The following is a 19952-nucleotide window of genomic DNA, read 5'->3' as shown; positions in this document are numbered from 1 at the left end:
TTTCTGATCAGACACTACAAGAACCGAGGTCAGACAGGTAGGAACAGCATTAGTAGAGTCAGCACTGGATTTAAAGTTGCAGGTAAGCTGGGAAAGATTCTTTAGGTGGTGCAGAAAATGACCGATCAGCTTCCCCTCTGCTCTGACAGCTTAGCAGATGTGACAGCTGTCACAAACTTTCCTCCCTGCCCCCACCATTACAAAAGGACTGGAGCAGACATCCGCCTTGCTGCAGCCGGGAGGATCTGTTCTGTAATTTACAGAGGAACAAGGCAGAGCCTGTACCATGACACACTATCGGTTTTACTGTTCCCGAGCAGCAGCTGACCAGAACCAGCCAAGACGTGCAGGTTTTGTGCCCGCTGCAGCTCGGGGGGCTGTCAGCTTTAGCATGAGTTGACAAACAGCACATAGCTTATCTCAAGAAGAAACCCGAGCACTCCCTCAGCAGATGACAGAGCTGTAAATCTTGTTATGTATAGCCCTAAAAGTATCATTAAGACAATTTAGAATAGTTAGTTTGTACTAGATGAGGAAAATGTTGTCTTGCAGCTATGCAGAGGAACACATCTTAGTTGTGTGTGCATTTTGCATCCACCTGAAAAGCCTCCAGCTGTCTCAGAAGGGATAAAGGGTCTAATAAAAGCATCCCTGAAAGCCTTAAACTCTAAGGTGAGAAGTTCTCTGTAAGAATGTAAGGCCTGAAGCTGAACTTTATTTACTTATGGACATTTGCTCCTCCGTCTAGTTCTGGTTTCGTGGCACAGAAAGGTTCCCAGTCCAGGGTGTGAGTCGCATGAAGCTATGTAACAGTGTGGGAAAATAAAGTTGCTTTCTAGTCATACTCAGGTGAACTATCGCATAGAACTAGTGAGTTCTGGGGAGGGGAAGCATCTGAAACCAAATCAGATTTATATGGCTGAACTGTTTGTTTTCTGTTGTGCAGCGGGGAGCTATTTTGAGTTTCATTCTTGGGTATTTAATATTTGCACCACTTTCACAGCCATAGACTGCCAATTTTCTGTTTAACTATGAGCTTAAGGTTTGCCAGGAGCAGAGTAAGGAGACTGAAACTTTGAACAACAAGGGAGTTTTCTGGGCATGCGTTTGTCTTGTTCTCTGCTGCTCCAAACAGTATATGAGATATCCACCTCAATTTTGACTTAGGAAAAAAAATCAATACATGTCACTGAAGAACACATAATACAAGTCAGACAGAGAATGGAGGCTCTTGGAATCAATGTCTCTCTGAATGCTGTTATCTGAAATATTGTGACACAGTAGAAACTGAGAAAGAGCATAATATTTAACCAGACTGATTCTCCTGCCCCATATCCATATTTACCCCCTCCAGCCCCACCATATTGAGCCTATGTAGACTTGAAAGCCCCAAACAAAGCAAGCAGGATGTTCTGTGATGGTGGGACATCACACCAGTGCCACAATCCAGTCTGAAGAAGTTCTCACCACAGCAGTCTCTTGAGCCCTGTGCTGTGGCAGCTACTATTCTTGATACAAACCAGATCTGATAGCTCCACACTCCAGCTTTTCTTCTGGCTAAAGGCTGTTCTCATTGCTTTCTAGCAATTTCAAGTGACTTGTTCATTTTGGAGTAGCTTTGACAGGAATGGGTCTTAAATGAGAAACATCCAAGAACTGAGTCAGGGATGGGGGAAAATAACCTCTGCAAGCTGGGTCAGGACTGAAATTCTCAGCAACGAAGTCACTCCATCCAGGAAAGGTTAGTACTGCTCTAGTTGGTGTGAGAGCTGCTGTCAGACTGGGAGATCCTGCCCACAGACAGAGTTTGTGAACGGTTCCTTCAGCCCCACGGGCTGCTGTGGAAACAACACAGAGGGGGCTGGGAGCCCACAGAGCCTGCTGAGGCCAGAGAGAAAGCAATCGAAACTCATGGACAAAACAAGTGGTTTGATGCTAACTTTAGTAAAGTAAAGTTTTCCAGATAAAGGCAATTGCATCCATATTTAACAGCTGTTAAAGAGATACACATTTAATTGCATTATATAAGGAATGCTTTATATTCAAAACATTTCAAGTGTCTTAGTTCTACCTGTTTGGAATCCAGACTTTCTCCCTAGAAGATATTCCAGTTGACAAAAAGGGCCTCGTTCAGATATCTGGGATCAACTGAATACATTTATTTAAAAGCAATTTTAAATATTAAAAAAGTAGAAATTAACACATACAGTACTCAAAAACTGTCACATTAAATACATGTGAATAGACATGTGTACTGATGTTTTACCTTAACATTCAATGAGAAGTCAAGATTTTAACTAGTGGCATGACCAGATCTGGTTTCTGTACATGTTGATGTACTATGTAATAAAAAAATAAATAGCAACTGTTGTTCAACAGTAAATAAGACATCATCTGCAGAGCAAACTTCCCCCTCTGGGGGCACCTTCCCCTACCCCTCCCCCCAACCCTTTATCAGCTAATTTTCCATAAAGATTTAGACTTTCCAAATACTATGTCATATACAAAATTGCAGACAGCGGCTCATTGAGTTCAAATATAATACTGTACTTAAACTCAATCAATATCATACATTTTCAGATTTCTTATGACCCACAATAAGCCAGAATAAACAGAACTATTGTTCCTTATGGAACTAATTTAATTTTATAAAATGCATATGTATACTATTTTAAAGAGCGTAGAAAAGAATAGACATTTGACTCTACATAATTTTACATGCCTAGGTTTTCTTTGTATGATTTGCATTTATCAGTTTATTTCAAGATCACTTAAAAATACAATTGACCACAGAAGTGAATAGGTTTTGTTCTTTAATGCAACTTAAAACATTGTAGTAATGGATAAAATGGAATGCTAAATAAATGCTAAACCTGACTTCCTTTCCATAAAAACAGAACAAGAAAAGTCTGAAATACTGGAGCTGGTAATACTGAAGATTAAATGCCACCAGGCTCTCTCACTCATTGCATATTTTTTGGAATTATTTTTTTAAAATAAATGATAAAACCATTAATAGATGATAAATATTTTGCTTTTTTTTCATGTGGGATTTAGACAGATATTTGTTTCTAAATTAACCACAAACAGAATTAAATATTCACTGACTACAGTTCTGTAAAACTGTATTAGAAATGAAAGTCCTCAGAAAGTCTGAGATATGATTTTATGAAATGAAAATCTTTCCATGCAGCCAAGACAATCTGCTTTGAAATAGCAGCACTAGGTACTGAAGCCAAAATAACATTTAAAGCAAGTAATACAAAACTACATATGAAAGTTATGGAACCTGCTACAGACAAACCATGGGAAAAACACAACCGCACGATGTTTCAAAGGATTAAAAATTATGTTGAAAGTGACACAGGAAATTAAAGTTTCCAGTAATACATTGAAGTGTTTTCTGGCAATGCAACTTTATACCAACTTTCAAGAAACCTGAGGTCAAATGCAGCCTTCCAAAGTTTTTTCTTATAAATTAGTTTTGCGACCATATTTCTATTACTTTGTGCTTTGGGTTGAAAACCAGCCTTATCCTTGTGATCTGAGATCTGTCATTACCAGCCTGATAAAATGCATGAGAGGTCATCTTAGCTTCCACTTTTTAGAGCATTAAAAATAATTTAAATTTATCCTTATATCACCACTTTAAAAAATTATTTTAGGTAACTAACTTTTAGCAAGGTTGAAGACAGAGGAAAAAAATCCACAAAATCATTTTTCAAAGAGCCAATTTAGCTATAAACAAATACTGCTGCAAGCTCACATTAACCTGAATAGCAATTAAGTTAAAATGTTCTTTTCCTCAAATGTAGCTATATGACTACAGTACTACTTTTGTACAAAGGCAGGTTTCAAGTAAGCGTCTAAATGCATGCACAATGTCAACAGTTAACATTTGCTAGAAGTCCTTGGTTACTAAGAATTCAGTGAAAGAAACCAGCAAATTTCACACATATCTACTAAAGAACAACATGACTAATTTCATTAAAGTAAGTTTTTCAAATGAAATAAATTTGTAACTTTTTATAGTGAGGTAATATCACAGGGGAACTGCAATCACAGTTTGGCATTGGTCCACATAATATAAACATGAAATGCTGTATGCACACTGTAAAACATTACTGTTATCTGTAAAGTCAGTGAATATTTGTCTTCATAATTACACTTAACTGAGCACTATATTAAATAAATATCGAAGTGGGTTTCATAGCTGTAAACTGCATACACTTATGAACTGCAGACTGATCTTTAAATTGTCCAAAACCATTCACTCATTCTATCTTTCTGCTAATTGTATATTGAGAATACCAGGTTATTAGGAACGGTCATTTCTGTACAGTTACGTGGGTGACAGAGACCACCTATGTTGGAAAGCTGGCAGTCCACACATGTGGGACAGCACGGACAGAGATGGAAGTGCTAAATGCCCAGGATGGCTTCAACAAACCCAATAAGGCGTGCCAGGTTCCAAGGCTACCATAATACTGGCAAAGGCAGAATAACACAGTATATTTACAATACATATAATTCAACCTCATGAGGTGAAACTTAAATGAATTCTTAATTTGTAACAGCAGCTATATATACAATTGTGCACAGGATTACAGGGAGGCAGCAGCGTTCGCTTTTGCTAAAAAGCCCGTCTTGCATGAAGAATGTGCAATGCTCAAGTTTAGGATTTGTTTGTTTTGACTAGTCTGACAGAATGTGCACAAAGGACACTGGAAAGACCCCTTTCCTCTCTGGCTGTCCTTCGATGTGGCCAATCTGCAACACAGGAGAAGAAGGTACATATATACATAATATACATATACATATAGATGTGCATTGCACACAGACTTCTCAGACTGCATTCATTCAAACGCAGCAGAACTGCTCACAGAGCCTCTACCACCTCTTGGACAGTCTGAAGCAGACATTAGTTAACACTCAAATTTGTGTAAAGGAACAAAATGAAATTGCACAAGCATATTATAAATAAGACAATTGAAGCCAATTAAATCTAAAGAGAACACAACAATTTTTTTTTTAGGAAAGTTACATACATCACTGAATTTCAAGATTCCATCAAAACAGAAGCCTGAGTTTCTTCTGTCTGATAGGCAGATTTTCAGTAATATCTCTGCAAACCACTCAGTTTAGTGAATAAATCCTGAACATCTCACTGAAGGGTATTGTCTGCTATATTTGGGAAGTTCCTCATGATAATCTGCATGTTTCACTTAAGGTGATAAAAGCCCAGCTGTTTTCTCATTGAATTAGCATGATACCTAATGATTTAGGTACATACTAGTGTTTATAACAAGTCACAGTGTTGTCTGATTAAGTTTCCTTCAGCTACAACTACCTACATCTTTTGCATAATGACTATTTATAAAGAAATAGCTAATAAATGTATTCAAAGAGATTAAAGAAGAATATAATATTTTATATGAACTTTCCATGTTTAAAATACATAATTATAAGCAGCTGTTGAATAGCACTGGAGCAGCAGCCATGACTGACCACATAACCCTCTTCTCACCCTGCTACAGTGCGGCTCACTACTTTCAGAATAATGGTGTACCTTCCTTCCTCTTCCACAAGCTTACAAAATGGGAAGGGGAAACATATAGGGCTGGCCATTTCCTCTTGGAGAGCCAAAGTTTTGAAGCATATGAGTCAACAGCCCTTGTTTCCCTTCTCAGAAACACTCAGACTGGGGTGCTTCATGGAACTTGCTGGGCATGTCCCCAAGAGGCATAAAAAGCCACTTCAGAAAACAGATCCAGCAGGGAATGCAGCAGTAATCAGGGACTAGGTGATATGGGCAACACAGACACTTTTTACTGGGCACTGCTCTTTTGATATCAGCTTCTCAGTTGAAAATCTTCCACACTTAAATGATGAGTGAGAGGAAAACGTAGCTGGAAACAAAACAGCAAAGGTTGTGCTGCACTTAGATTAGGATATCACAGGCAGCATTGCAATTAGAATTTGTTTTAGTCAAATGAAATCTGTCTCCTTATCCCCAGTAATAATTCTTTGGCAGGGAAATATGATGTAGATGGGCTTTAGGGACATGAGCTGTATTGTCAAGAAAGGCTGGAGCCTTCACATGGGATTGAGAAAAACCTGGTGTTAGCACTTGAACAATATGCAGTCCATAATAGGGGGAGTATGGTATGAAACAGGGACATAAGAGAAGAAGGGAAACAAAATGTTATCTGCCTCTCATTTAAGAAGAAAACCATCAGTTTATAGCATCAATTGTAAACTATTCTTTAGATTTTCAGCAACCTCTGTAGGTATAACTTAACATTTTGGATGAACTGAAGATAGTTATACATCTCATTTTCATAGAGGGTATAAGTTTGTTGCATGGAGTAAGAATCACCACGTCTTCACTTAATGATAGGCTGTGTGCATTACAGAGAGGGACATGTGTAAATTTGTGCTGTATGAGCCAGCAATAAAGCTGAACCTAGTGCAGCTGGTTCTGACAGATTCTCCCTCCCAGATAAAAGGGGTTTTCTCTAATGGAAGTTTAATGGCTGTTAGCTCAGGCAAAAAGAAACCAAACAAAAATCAAAGCAAAACAAAAACAAAACCCACCACCTACAAACAAAATAAAAATAAATCCTCCATATTTGGAAAAAGAGGCTTTCCTATAAAAGTCATAAACAAGTTACGTGGAACTGTAAAAGGAAAAGATACATACCCACCACTCTTGGTCCTCTTCACCAGTTACAATAATTACTTCTCCTTCAACAAATGTGAGTTCATCATCATTATCTGCCTGACAGTCATAAATGGTCTTCACTCGCCTAACTTTGTTTTTCCCCTAAAAAGAGAATGAAGTTAGAGATGAAGGACATGAGAAACAGAGCAAAAAATATATATTATATGGATTTTGCCTTTTGGTTGTGGTTTTTTTTTACAACAAAGTGAAGAATATAAATTACTTTTCTTGCAACTGGGAATGTAGAAATGCAAAACTCTGCTTCAACAAGGATATTAAAAAAATAAAATAAAAAGTTACCTACACAGGTGTAGGCTTTTTTCCTTAAGACTCGTAACTCCAAGCAGAACGTAATGTGTAGTGCTTAACATGTAGCCCTTAAGAGGGCTTAAGTAACCTCTGTTTCCTCTGGTGAAGAAAGTTTAAATAATGCCTTTACATTGTTCTAGTCTGCAAACACCTTCTTTTTCCTTTAATACATGCATCATCAATAAACCTACCATGAACAGAAAATTAAATCCAGTCTCCTCTAAATGTTCCAAGAGAGGTAAGGACTGAGAAAAATGCTGCATTGGAATCCCAGTATTCCTTACAGTTTTGGTTTTGGATCTAGTGCAAAAATACAGGATTCTTTGATTTCAAATCTGCTTACAGGACTGAAAATTATTTTTTTAGAGATGTTTTCCATCCAAACGTTAGCAATTACTTACTAAAATTACCTTTATGTCAGATGGCAGTACTATTTTCTGATGATAATTCACACTAGATATTCTCACAGCTCTACCATTCTGAGTCCAAGTATTTTCTAGGTCATACTTTGCTGCATACTGCTAATTCATATGAAAAAAGCCTCAGCCATGGACTCCTCCCCAGACATATGTTTCTTATGGCAGGGAAGATGACTTAAATTATTTCTAAATAGAGTAAGTAAGCAATATTCACAGCAGAACACTCTTGCTACTTTATATTCCTGTATTTTCATACCCACACCTCTTCAAAACCTACAGTTACTTCTTTTAACAGAAGTAATCAGATAACAAGAATGCAAAAACCCAAGAAGAACAGAAGGAGATGAGAAGCAGAAGGGCTATGAAGGGAAAAGTCAGCAGGTTTAGAGGAATTTGAGCCAAAACTAACTTCACAGAGGAGATTTCCTAGGGAGTCTTCTCTTTGCTGTTACCTACACACTTGAAATTCCTCCATGTTTTGGCAAAAAAAAAAAAATCCCTGCAGCTCAACAGCAGAACAGATACACTCAAAAAAGCACTCAAACTAAACTCAAGGTACAGAAAAATAATGATTACAGGGGGACTGAAGGGAGAAAGCAGTTAACACAACATAAAACTAAAAAAAAAACCACCTATACTCAAGACAAATGAAGAGAACTACCTGAAGATCATATGAGATCAAGGGTTTTTTCTACAGCAAAGGTTTGCTGCAGTAAGAAGTCACTTCAAAGAATGCTTCCTCTTTTCTTAAAATATATTCATATAATTTAAACAAAAATTTAATCTAGCACTATGGACTGGAATTCAATAGGAATGGGTGCTTGGGGACAGTCTCAGCTTTCAGCTCCAGAGAACCTTTACAAACCAAGAGTGCTCCCTCCCAATCAATCCTCCAGTGATGAAGGGAACCAACTACTTCTGCAAGGTAAAAATTGTCTTGTTCAATAAAAAGAATGAAGAACTTCACATTCCTCTAAACCTAGAAAACTGTATGGAAGTCAGCTTGTAAAAGCACATGAGAAATGATGGTAATTACTCTGGTTCCATCAGATTTTAACATTTTATTCCTTTCATGGAGAGCAGCAAAAAGCATCATTCAAGCTCAAGGTCTATTTAATCATGGGAAGGTACAAAAAAGGATGGATATGTAGAAAGCACATATGTTCCAGAACATATTTGTTCATGTTTCAGAACAGTTTGTGGCATTGTTGTGTAAAGAAATGGAAACAATTCCAGGAAATGTAATCTGCGACTAAAAACAAATACCCACCACCGACTGATTCCCTGTACCCAACAAGTGCTTATTAACAAGAGATTTTATGCTTAAAACTGAACAGTAATGAGATGCTGTGATCATTAATAATCCAACCATGCTCTTATTTACATTCAACACTTTTTATTTCTTTAAAAATGAGTATTTTGTCTCCTTAATAGAAACCACCACACACACAAAAGAACACTCAAAGTGCTCAGTGTGATTTCAGGAGCACTCAGTGCAAGTTTTGTTTCTCTAAAAATAGCCTTTCAAATCTTTATAAATTGTCAGCATTGGAATTTTAAAATTACATTTCTGAACAATTAATTTTCCAAAACTACCAATAAAAAAAACTATGCTTCTCTGTTTAGTGGATAAATAGTCAAGCCCAAGAGAGAGGTGTCCACGAGTACTGTGGCTGCTGGCACGGGTCTCACTGTTCACTGGGATGAAGCACTTCACCAGCCAGGGGATGAAAATAGAGACAAGATACATTTCACAGGAATTCTTGCACATTATCACTCGAGCAAAAAAGTTTGCACAGAACATGAAGAGATACAAGTGTGCATGCAAAGATGTGCAAAAACCTGGTGATACATACATATATCTATATGTTTACTGGGAAGATATAGAATAGCTTCTATCACTGCACAACTGTGGAACTATTTAATTTACTGCACATATGAAAATGCCTAAGTTTAGAGAACAAAGAACCTTTCCTCAGATTTTTTCTGTATACAGTAGGGTGACAGTTAAAAAAAGCCAAAAGTAACCAAACTAAACAGGTAATCCAGTATTTGCTTTCTTTTCTTCTTTAATAAAGTGACAAGTAGCTGAGAATGACCAGCATAATTTGTCTGCTTATATTTAAAAGTACATAAGTAAACAAACATTTTTTTATCTGATCCCTGTAATATTTAAGTTCCAGAATATTCAGGAAGCCCAAGCAACAACTCTGTTGTCCTCAGTTCAGACAGGAGCTTACAGGCAAGTCCATGCCAGAAGCCAAGCAGAATGATGGCTCCACGGGGCTCTTCCTCACACAAGCACAAATCAGAAACTCACCCTCTGCTTCCACTATTTCACTAGGATGAAGTCTTATTTCCTTTTTACATAAATGTTTTGCATAGCCAATTTGGCAAACAAAGCCATCTCTCTTTTGATGTATTCTTCATGATGAAAATCTTAAGAGAGCCCTGGAGTTCCACAGTTATCTCAATCTACATATGCATTAAGAATCCTCTGTTGGAAATTGCCTTGGTTCGAAAGATGAACAGCAAGATAAACTGGGGGCTGGAATCAAGTTAAAGTTCCAGATCTACTACTACACACCATGCAGCAATGTCAATTTTACCACTTAATCAATACAACTGAACCTACACCTCAACCATTAAGTACATCAACATTAAATACTCACAACAGGGACATTTACTATTTTGTCACAGTTGACTTTACTTTAAATTTTGCATCTACTGACAACAGGTACTAACATCCCTTCTTAAAGCTTACTAAGTCAAATATATAAATATTCTACCAATCCAAGGCACACAGAGCCGTGAGCAAAAGCAACAGAGAAAACCATCAATTCATTCAGAGTTGTGATTGGCACAGATATAATAAATACATAAATCCCAATAAATCTAAATACATTGTCATGCTTCCAAGGTTATTGTTTTATATTGCAGGTATTTCTTTGAGCATGCAGGAGGCCTTGAAAACCCCCAACATTTGCTGAAGCTGCTTTGGGGCACAAATAGAGCCCCTCATTCCCCACCCCAGCCCATAGCTTTAAGTTACCTTGAGCGCACAGCTCAAGGGTGCGCAGAAAGTCCTACAGTAACTTCAAAGCCTTCCATGGATGCTTCCAAGGAGCTGGAGAAATACCTACCATATTTATTTTCCTGGGAAGCGGCACAGGGGTTTCTGGCAGGGTGTGTGTTATGTCATTAGACTCTTCAGATGCTTGCCTTTGGACTGTATCTCTGGATTGTACGTTTGGAGAAAGATCTATGGAGTGAGATTTTTGATTTGCCTCTGCGGGCTGAGGCTTCGGTGCTGCTTCTCCACCTTGAGTTTTAGCCAACAGCTCTCCTAGCTGAGGTTTTGGCGGAAGGTCCTTCACTTGTGGCTTTGGAGGTAAGTCTCCAAGCTGTGGTTTTGGTGGCAAGTCTCCTAGCTGAGGCTTTGGGGGTAGTTCTCCAGGCTTTGGGGGTAAATCTCCCACTTGAGGTTTTTGAGTTAATTCCAGAGGCAGAGGCTTTGGGGGCAAGTCTCCAGGCTGTGGTTTCTGTGGTATATCAATGGACAGTGAGGGCTTCTGAAACATTTCCATGTGCTGATGGGATTTATCTATTGAAAGATGATGACTGGTTTCTATTTTTCTTAGTGCCACTAAAATAAAAAAGCAAAGCAATGATTTTCACAATCTTAATATTTTAATATTAAAGAAGTTAGACATATATAAAAACTGCAGTTGTGTCAATGACCACATGGTCACTGAGCCCCATAACTGCCCAGAAGTCTTCCTAGTCTATGACAAAAGCAGGATAACACAACTTTACATAACCCTTGTTCACTGAGGTCTCATTTAATTGCTCCTCCTGGAGGCAAGCAGTGCTTATTCCAACAGCTATTACATGTCAATTCATAGACTATTTACTTCAAATGAAATAAAGTGAATCGCTTTTTGGACCTAAACCAAAAAGTATGAAATATAATGAAAGACTTTACAAAACCACCTATAGATCAATTGACATGACTGTAAAAAAAATTTCTTTCTAATGACAATTAATTGAATTGTTGAATTCCATACAAAAACCACCTGACTCTCAGGATTAGTACCTGTAAAATCTTTCAGAAGAGAGAGAGTGAGCACATATATCTATCTATGCACTGTATAGAACATACAGTACCATAGAAATTCACACTAAAACGAAGAAAAATGTATTAGTGTATATATTTACAATTTAGTAAAGACAGAAAGTTTTAAAATGTGTATTTTGAAGATTTCAGTGAAGGAAATTGAAACTAGATTTTCACATAGCTCTTTTTCCCAGTGTCATGTATTGATTTTACTGCTAAGATCCCTAAGAAAACTCAACTGAAATCTACTTCAAAAAGCAAAACCATTAGTACACACAAAAAATCCCCAACCCACAACCTGCTAAATCAAATAGCCCTAATGTTAAAACAGCTGAAGGGGGACAAGAGAGAAAAAATTTACAACCTGTGATGAAAGTAACATATTTTATCTAGAAGGAACAATTTCTTATTGCATTCAGCACTGCTTTAGTATAATATTCTACCAGCCAAAAAAGTGGCCTCTCTCCCTTTGGACATCATCCACTTCAATAACACTTCCATGGTATATTTATGGTTAATTATAAAAAAAAAAAAATACCCAAACAAAAAAAAACAACAAAACACAAAACCCCCCCAAAAACCAAAACCAAACCAAAACAAACCATTAAAAAAACCCACCAACCAAAAAAAAATAACCCCAAAAAAACCCAACAAAAACAGAACCTCACCAACAAAACACCCCGAACCAAACCCATTTGAATAGTTTCCATGAAAGAAATGGTATAATTACTATCAGATGTCTCATTTAAAAAAAATGACTGTGTTGATTCCTGTATATGGCTGTGCCCTTGGCTTACCTCGCAGCAAATGCACACACACTGATCATCCACAGCGGTTTGAGATATAAGTAAAGGATATGAAAAACACTGATAGCCGCCCTTATCAAAGTGCTTTGGTTTGGCCCTTCTTAAATTTTCATCTAAATCATTTTAAATCAAGGAAGTGTTGACTTCCTTCACAGTGCCACCCTAATGATGTCTCTTTCAAAAGATAACATGGCAGAATAATTGTGATTTAGCAAAGTTAAAAATTAACATTTGCTTTTTATGTTAAAAAATGTTTTGCACTCTCAGTTTCAGACAGCTGGCTTAAGAATTTTGGACAAGCAGCATTTCCTGATCTTCAGGCTCTGCTGTGATCATCCACTCATACAGATATAATGTAGTTTTGATGGATTCTGTATTCAGACAGAATAGTGAAGTAGGTCTACTTTATAGTCGACTGCTGCAACAACTCAGAAACAAAAATCCTGCAGTGTGAGTTTAAAGAGACTAGGAAAGAACATTTCTAAAAGAAAGGTGTTCCCTGGGATGATGGTCTGTGCAAGCTTGTCTCTGATCTATAAACCAGCATGTGACAGCATCTGATTCTTTCCCAAGTAGTTGCACTGACCACAACCCTGATTGCCAGAACATGGCACAGATACAGTTTGCTCCAAGCTATCAAGAAATGGGACTTGGAGATAATAGGAAAAAAAAATACCAACAAGAGTGGTCAAGGATATAAACAGAAGCCCAGAGAAATTCTCCATGGAGACAGTCAAAATGTGACTGGACATGGCCTTGAGCAACCTGCTCTCATGGTAGAAAGCTGGCCCTGGTCCGAGTGCTGGACTGCACCACAAGATCTCCTGAGATCTCTTCCAGCTGCAATTAGTTCATGATTTATTTTTTCCTCCCTGGGTGTATTTTTTTTTCAGTTTAATAAAAGCCTTCCCCATTTTCCAAAATCCTTTCAGTTTTGTGAAGCTTTCATGGTTTGTGGCATTTTAGAAATGAAATTTCTGCTGAAAAGATCCATATATTTAAAACAAGTATTTACTTTTACCCACATTTAAAAGATGCCATTATGAGAATAGCCACAGAGGTCTCTTACCTTTCTGAGGTAGTTTGGGAAGAACTCTAGGGCCAAGTGCAGTCTTTGCAGTCCCAGTGCTAAATCAACAGATGTGAATGATTAGTGCTTACAGCTGTCATGAAATAGACTTATTTCTCATTTTCCCCCTTTACACATTCATAAATAAAAAATCCCAAAAGAAATCCACATTTATTTTGCCCTTTTTGTATAATCACTTTGTCTGTGGATAGATCCCAGAACTCAAAGCATTGTTTAGAATTGATTGGGGCTTTTTTTTTCAGAGAAAAAACATACAAACCCTACACAGCTTCAATGCTATGGGGCAGATATATTCTATGAACTATGGTACATGCAAAATGTACTCTGAAAATAGGTAAAGCTGAAAGACCAACTCTGTGGGCAAATTCTGAACCTTAAGAAAAATTTGTTCTTCAAAATAATTATACTGAAACACACAAAACATAATCTGTGCTTTATGTCAGTGAAGCTTTCCAGGACTGAGCCTGTGCTTTGTAGCCTCCTGTACATGTATGGTATTGTATCACACACACACTCTCTGCTGCAGGAGGAGACAAGGTCTCTGCTACTCCCACAAAATACTGATGATTGTGGGAAAACAACATGCTTTACTCTGTCAACCTGTATTGCACATATGTTAGCTATTCCCATCAAAGCTTTTCCTCTAAAAGCCCACCAAAGTCACTTTTATAGAAAAGGAATGTGGAAGAAGAGAAGAAAGCAAATTGATTTAAGGCATAAAAATCTAACAATACATAAAAAACAGTATTAGCTCAAAATAATGACTCAAAAAACAAGAAAAAGAAGAAAACTGAGTGAGAAAGCTGCCAGTGTATGTTCAACAGAGCAGAGACTCTTCTGCATCAACTTCCTTGATCCTGGTATTGCTCGTCTCTGCAGCCAATGTTTCAAAATGAGCATGATGAAACACTTAATTTCTAGCTGTTTTTCAAATAGCAAAAATACATCATGTCATGAAGCTGAAAGAACAGCCAAGCTCAATCTTGATTCAAAAAATCATAGAATCATAGGATATCCTGAATTGGAAGGGGCCCACGAAGATCAGCAAAGCCCAGCTCCTACCTCGGCCTCTCTCTAATGCCATGGGCTACAAGGACCACACTTTGACCCTTGTCTAACAAGAACCTAGGATGGGCCCAACTCTCTGTGCTGTGGAACACTACCACTTTCCCCCTGAATGCCCAGTGCCTGGCAGGATTCAGCAAACATGGGAAGCCAGTTGTGCTACCACCAACAGATCCCCTCCCTGTTCTGACAAGGCAGATCACAGTCTGGCGATGTCCAGACCTTCCTACAGATCTTCCTTTTCTGCTGTGCCCCGTCTGAGGTTACACATCCATCCCCAGCCACAGCCCAGCCCACACACTGGTGGTCATGTAAGGCTGTGTGCATGATGCAGGTGCTTATGCTCTGAACCGCAGGACTTTGGAATCACAGCACAGATAGAGTAGCAAACTCTAAGTGACAGCAATGTATGTCTGTCCTTACTGCTCCAGCTATTGAAAAAGACACTTGTAATGGACAGAGCTGATGAACTATGAGCTAAAAGCAGTTTGTGTTACTGCAGATTGTGTGGCAGCACAGGAGCCTGACAGAGTGGAAAACAGCTAAACTGGAAGACTGAGATGAACTCTCTCGCTTACAGAGCCATCTTCGATACCAGCCTGTGCCGAGTGACTGCTGCTCCAGGCAGGACACTTCACACTGAAGCACATAAAATGAAATGCCAGGAGACATGAAAATAAAACTTTTGTCCTGCTGGACTGTGGTCTGAGGCAGCATTCCCCAGCTGGGAGAGCACTTCTGTAGGAGCAGCAGAGAGATTCGGGCACAAGGCGTTCTGTCCATCCCGCTCAAAGGATGGATTGTCCATGGACAGCGAGGAACAAAGCGTAGGAGGCTCAGTGCAGCCAAAGTATTTGTATGCTAGTAGGGCATGCAGAAAACTAATAAGAAACATAGCTAGGATTTTATTTACTATGAAAGGCTTTTCTTTTCTAATATACAAATTAGTTATATTTATTTAAATTTTCATCTTTGCCTTCATATACGCAGATTTTACCTTGACTGCTGAGACATCCCCTCAAACTTGTTTGCAGCCTTAGTTGAAGGTGGGCCCAAATCATTACCTGAGGTGAAAAAAAAGACAATTAAAAACAAAAAAAAATTATTAGGATAACTGAGATATAATCAGCAGAGGGTGCAATTTAAAGCAAAACATGTATTCCTCTATGCATCTTCTATATAACATATCTAAAAGATAATTTATAAATTTATTCTTTATTAATAATTTTGCAGCTGAAAAAGCAGGAGGAACCAAAATAATCCAAGATGACCTTTCATACAACACATTTTAAAAGTCACTGGAAGCTCTCATCTCCTGGCAAAGGAAGATTGAACGACATTGCTGTAGGGCATTTGTTTTGAAATAGTGTTTCAATTTTCTCTGCATAGAAGGAGATACAGCAGGCCAGTATCAGATACTTTTTTCACTGATGTTTAAATTTTGCACCGTGAGGCACATCTTTTTAAAACCACCATGAATGTGAATTTATTCACAAAACATTAAATTTCTAGGATTGGTATTTTACCCTATGCAAAGAACAGCCTTTACTGGTTTTAGTGACTAAGTTTGTGTTCCCATAATCTGCACTTTCGCCATTGGTAAAGCAAAGATCCTGGGTATACAGAATTCTGTCAAAAGGCAGCAAAATCCAAACCCAAGTGCTCTGGACTCCTTTAGCAGAAAGCTTCTCTTCATTAGCAATCACCATTTTCAAGGTATAATGACACCAACTTTTTTGGTTTAGTGCCTTTTCATCCCCTTTGCCTCTCCTTTTACAGCACGTCAATCTCAGAACCAGCTTCAAGAACCTTTAGTAAATTTTGTCATTGAAATAGATGCAAAGTGGCATTTAATGATCCAAGAACACAAAATACTTCTCATTCAAAAGAATGACACATTTTTCTAAATACCATTCTTGGCACTTTGATGTCTAAATGAAACAGCAGAAAAGGCTCATGCTGTTCCTTGCTAAAAATATGTTTGTGTTTAAAAGTGGTGCAAAAAAGGAACTAAGGTAAAACAGCAAACAAGTATATCCTATGGATAAAGGAAGGAAAAAATATCTCATGGTTGCTATGGAAATACAAAATAATCTAAATTACATTTTTAGAACATCTTTGAATAGTAACTCAATTTGCTTAGACATAAGCTAAGGATTGCTCTGCTTGAAACTTCAATTAATGCACAGATTAGAAGACAAATGCTGAAATTCCACATAGTAAGAATTATAACAACACAAAAGAAAGCTTCTGAAAGGAAAAGCAGTGAGCATCTGACAATATCCTTAAGGAAAAAACACAAAGGCAGATAGAAGAAACTCCCCCTTCTATAAACACAAAATTTAATTAATTTTAATTGCTTAAAAATCCAAATGGACTTTGAAACAAGATTTTGTACAAATCTAAGCTAAGAAAAATGGGGAGAAGAGGCCCCTCTTTCATCCACTGAAGTTTAGCTTGTCCTGAAAAGCAGTGAAGAAACAGGAAAAGCCATGTTCTTCTCTGGCCCTGCTCTGACAAGCTGCATTACTACTACAGGCTTCTTCATCTTCAACTGCACACCTGCACCCTTCCCATATTTTCTTCTTCTTTATCTGTTGCCTAATGTGTTTAAGGAAAAGTTGACACCTGCTTAGCATCTAATCCTATCACACCTTTCATCCTAACAGTGCTACATTATACAGTATTCTCATATATGATACTTTAGGTGATGTTTTGGACTTAAATATTTGGGACTTTTTACATATTTAAAGTCCAAGCTCTTCAAAATGTCTGAACTACATCTGAAAAAGTACAGGGCTGTTGGACTCCACAACATAGGAAACATTTTTCTCCATATGCCAGACCTCTGAGAAGTAGAAAACTGAAAAGATTCCTTTATTTTTGTTCCTTGAGAAAAAGTCTTTATTTTTCATTGGACTCTATACTTTTATTCATGTTGAATCCTAGATTAAATCACACATGAGTACTCCATGATTTACTAAATTTAACTCAATTTTCTGAAAAAAAAGGGTGCTTTTAGTCTAGCATTTCTTTTTTATTTTAGGCTAGTAATTGTGTGTTTGTACTAGAATAGAGAGAGGATTATCTTAAAATACAAGTAATGTATGGATGATACATCTATGTAAGCACTGGATTCCAGTTTAAAAATTTACAGATTCATGGAAATCCTGCCACCAAAACTAAAATCACAGAAAATTAAATGTGCCTGAGATTTATAGCTACTAAGAGAATTTGACTGCACAGAGCAATGTTTATTCAAAAGAAGAAGAATCTGAGTAGCCTGGAGGATAGTTTCCAAAAAGCATCTGTCAGAAAGGTATCCTGGTAAAAATAAAAATTGAAATGCACTCTTTCTGTGTAACTTCTGCTGGCAGCAGGATGCAAACCTATCAGTCTTTGTGCATGTACAGACACCATCACAAAAGCCAAATACATATTGAGACAACACATTCCCACCGGCGAGGCGTGAACACCTTACAGGAGAGGCGTGGCCCAGAGCCAAGGAAAGACGCTCCTGTGGCAGTCAGGAGCCCTGTACAGACACAGTGGCTCTGGGGACCCCAAAGCTGCACCCCTGGTTCCGGAGCTGGGCGCAGCAGCAGCAGCAAGAGGGCCAGAGGCAGAGGAGAGCAGGGGCTGAGGGCTGGGCTGAGGACAGAGCCCGGGCAGCTAGGGCAGAGCCAGGGGGGCAGTGCAGGACTGGACTGCGCCCCAGCGCAGCGTGGAGGAGTTTCAGCTTTCTCAAGCGAGGCTCGGCTGCGGCAGCCTGGAGGCAGTGACAGGAGCTAGAACTGCTGATTTATCTGAGCTGACGTGACATCGAGCTGCAATCATTGGAAAGCAAGCACCAGGTAAAGAGAAACCAAAGATCATATATCAGCCATCATCAAGGTTTTCCCCTGCCCTTTTGTTTTGCGTTTCAAAACTCACCCCAAGGAATTGGGCCCTTATTCTGGGGTCCATGAGGTAGTGGGCTTGGTGGGTCAGAGAGGGTTCTTTTGTGTCCTGGGGGTGGGGGAGGTGGTCTCTTCTTGGAAAGAGTGGAGCTGCCACTAGAGGTTTGAGTGCTTAGAGGGAGGGTTGAAGGTGGGCCTGCAAAATAACAAACAACCTTCTTACAAATACATGTGCATAAACGTCAAAGCAGCACTGAAAAATTCACAGTCAGACCCACAGCGAAGTGCAGCAGAAGACTAAAATAAAAAGACAAGCCATGCCAAAACACCGTTTAGATTAAACGACACATCCACCACATTTTTAACCATCTCAGCTGTGGGAATATAAGCAACTTGACAATAGAATGACATGTGTACTTATGTTTAAAAAATACGGGATTAATCGTGCCAAGGTTTCTAATTTTAGGCATTGTTAAAAAAAAAAAGCATCATGAAATATTAACATTAAGTAATATTTAGCACATGGGATTAAAATTGCTGTTAATTTATATTAGAATGAAAGCACATTCTATATGCTCTAGTATGTGGGGAGGTTTTTTAGCCCTCCAGACCATCTCATACCAATTTTGTTAATAAACTGGAAGGCAGGAGGAAAGAAATAAAAATATGCCTATAAATTTTTCTTTCACTTTCAAAATAGGATTTTTAGCTTGAGAAAATTTTCTCTAATTCTTTTTTCTGTAGATCAAATACATCAAATTATGCCTTCCAAAAGCAATGCAAATCGTTGTACATGGTATGAATAAAATAAACATCAGAGAAGTCCTTTCTGGGACTGAGATTAGATATTTCATAGTAGCATTGCTTATAAAAGCCTATGCAGTCACCCCTACCCTTAAATACTTTTATTTCCCTCTGATCTAATGCTGGCACAAGTATTTTTCAACACAATGCATGCTTTACACATTATGGGAACAGATACAGCTTGAAAGACAAAATAACCCAGCGGGAAGACAGGACATGTTCCTAATCAGCTTCAGCATTGACCTTCACAAACGTCTCTCCAAGAAGCTCAAGGAAGCAGGGTCAGGCACAGCCGGCAGCAAGGGGACGACTGCTGGAGTCAGCTGCCACCACTGCCCTAAGAAATGACTTGTAACACTTTCTGCAGTGGCTCTGCATTAGGCCAGAACAGCTCCAGGGGGTTTATTGTCGGGGTGGTTTTTGTTAGTTTGTGGGTTTGTTGGTTTCGTCTTGTTTTAATCTAACCAACAACTCAGACTTCACTGCAGTCTTCACTCGCAGTAAGTTTTGCACGTCAGACAGCTTTGCCATCAGTCCAGATAAATGCAGAAAATCGACATAAAACTTTAAAAGCAAAGTCTATTTATATCTGAAATTTCAAGTCTATTGTCAGTATATTTTTTAGCACTGTAGAACCAACTTGCCTATTTTTGAAAAGCTACCTTATTTGAACAGTATTTGAGACAAAACCTTCATTTAGTTACTTGACATATATCTTA

The 19952-nt window shown here is 38.3% G+C and overlaps 1 protein-coding gene across 7 annotated transcripts in view; it reads right to left on the bottom strand.

Moving 5' to 3' along the window:
- Positions 1 to 2137: 2137 nt before the first annotated feature.
- ASAP1 (ArfGAP with SH3 domain, ankyrin repeat and PH domain 1) overlaps positions 2138 to 19952 on the bottom strand; it is a 146884-nt gene continuing 129069 nt past the window's right edge. For 6 of the 7 annotated variants that reach the window (XM_068181034.1, XM_068181025.1, XM_068181051.1 and 3 more), the window contains 6 exons: positions 18464 to 18625; positions 15528 to 15594; positions 13445 to 13503; positions 10596 to 11098; positions 6704 to 6826; positions 2138 to 4770 (listed from right to left, as the gene is read on the bottom strand). In XM_068181034.1, coding sequence (XP_068037135.1) covers positions 4696 to 4770; positions 6704 to 6826; positions 10596 to 11098; positions 13445 to 13503; positions 15528 to 15594; positions 18464 to 18625 — 989 coding nt within the window. In that variant the 3' untranslated portion in view covers positions 2138 to 4695. The remainder of the gene's footprint in view (positions 4771 to 6703; positions 6827 to 10595; positions 11099 to 13444; positions 13504 to 15527; positions 15595 to 18463; positions 18626 to 19952) is intronic. The other variant, XM_068181060.1, reaches the window with a different exon arrangement.

This window comes from Anomalospiza imberbis, chromosome 1 (genome assembly GCF_031753505.1).
Source record: "Anomalospiza imberbis isolate Cuckoo-Finch-1a 21T00152 chromosome 1, ASM3175350v1, whole genome shotgun sequence".
Classification (NCBI taxonomy): Eukaryota; Metazoa; Chordata; class Aves; order Passeriformes; family Viduidae; genus Anomalospiza; species Anomalospiza imberbis.
Note: the sequence above shows the minus strand (reverse complement) of the source record. Positions and strands in the feature narration are given on the sequence as shown.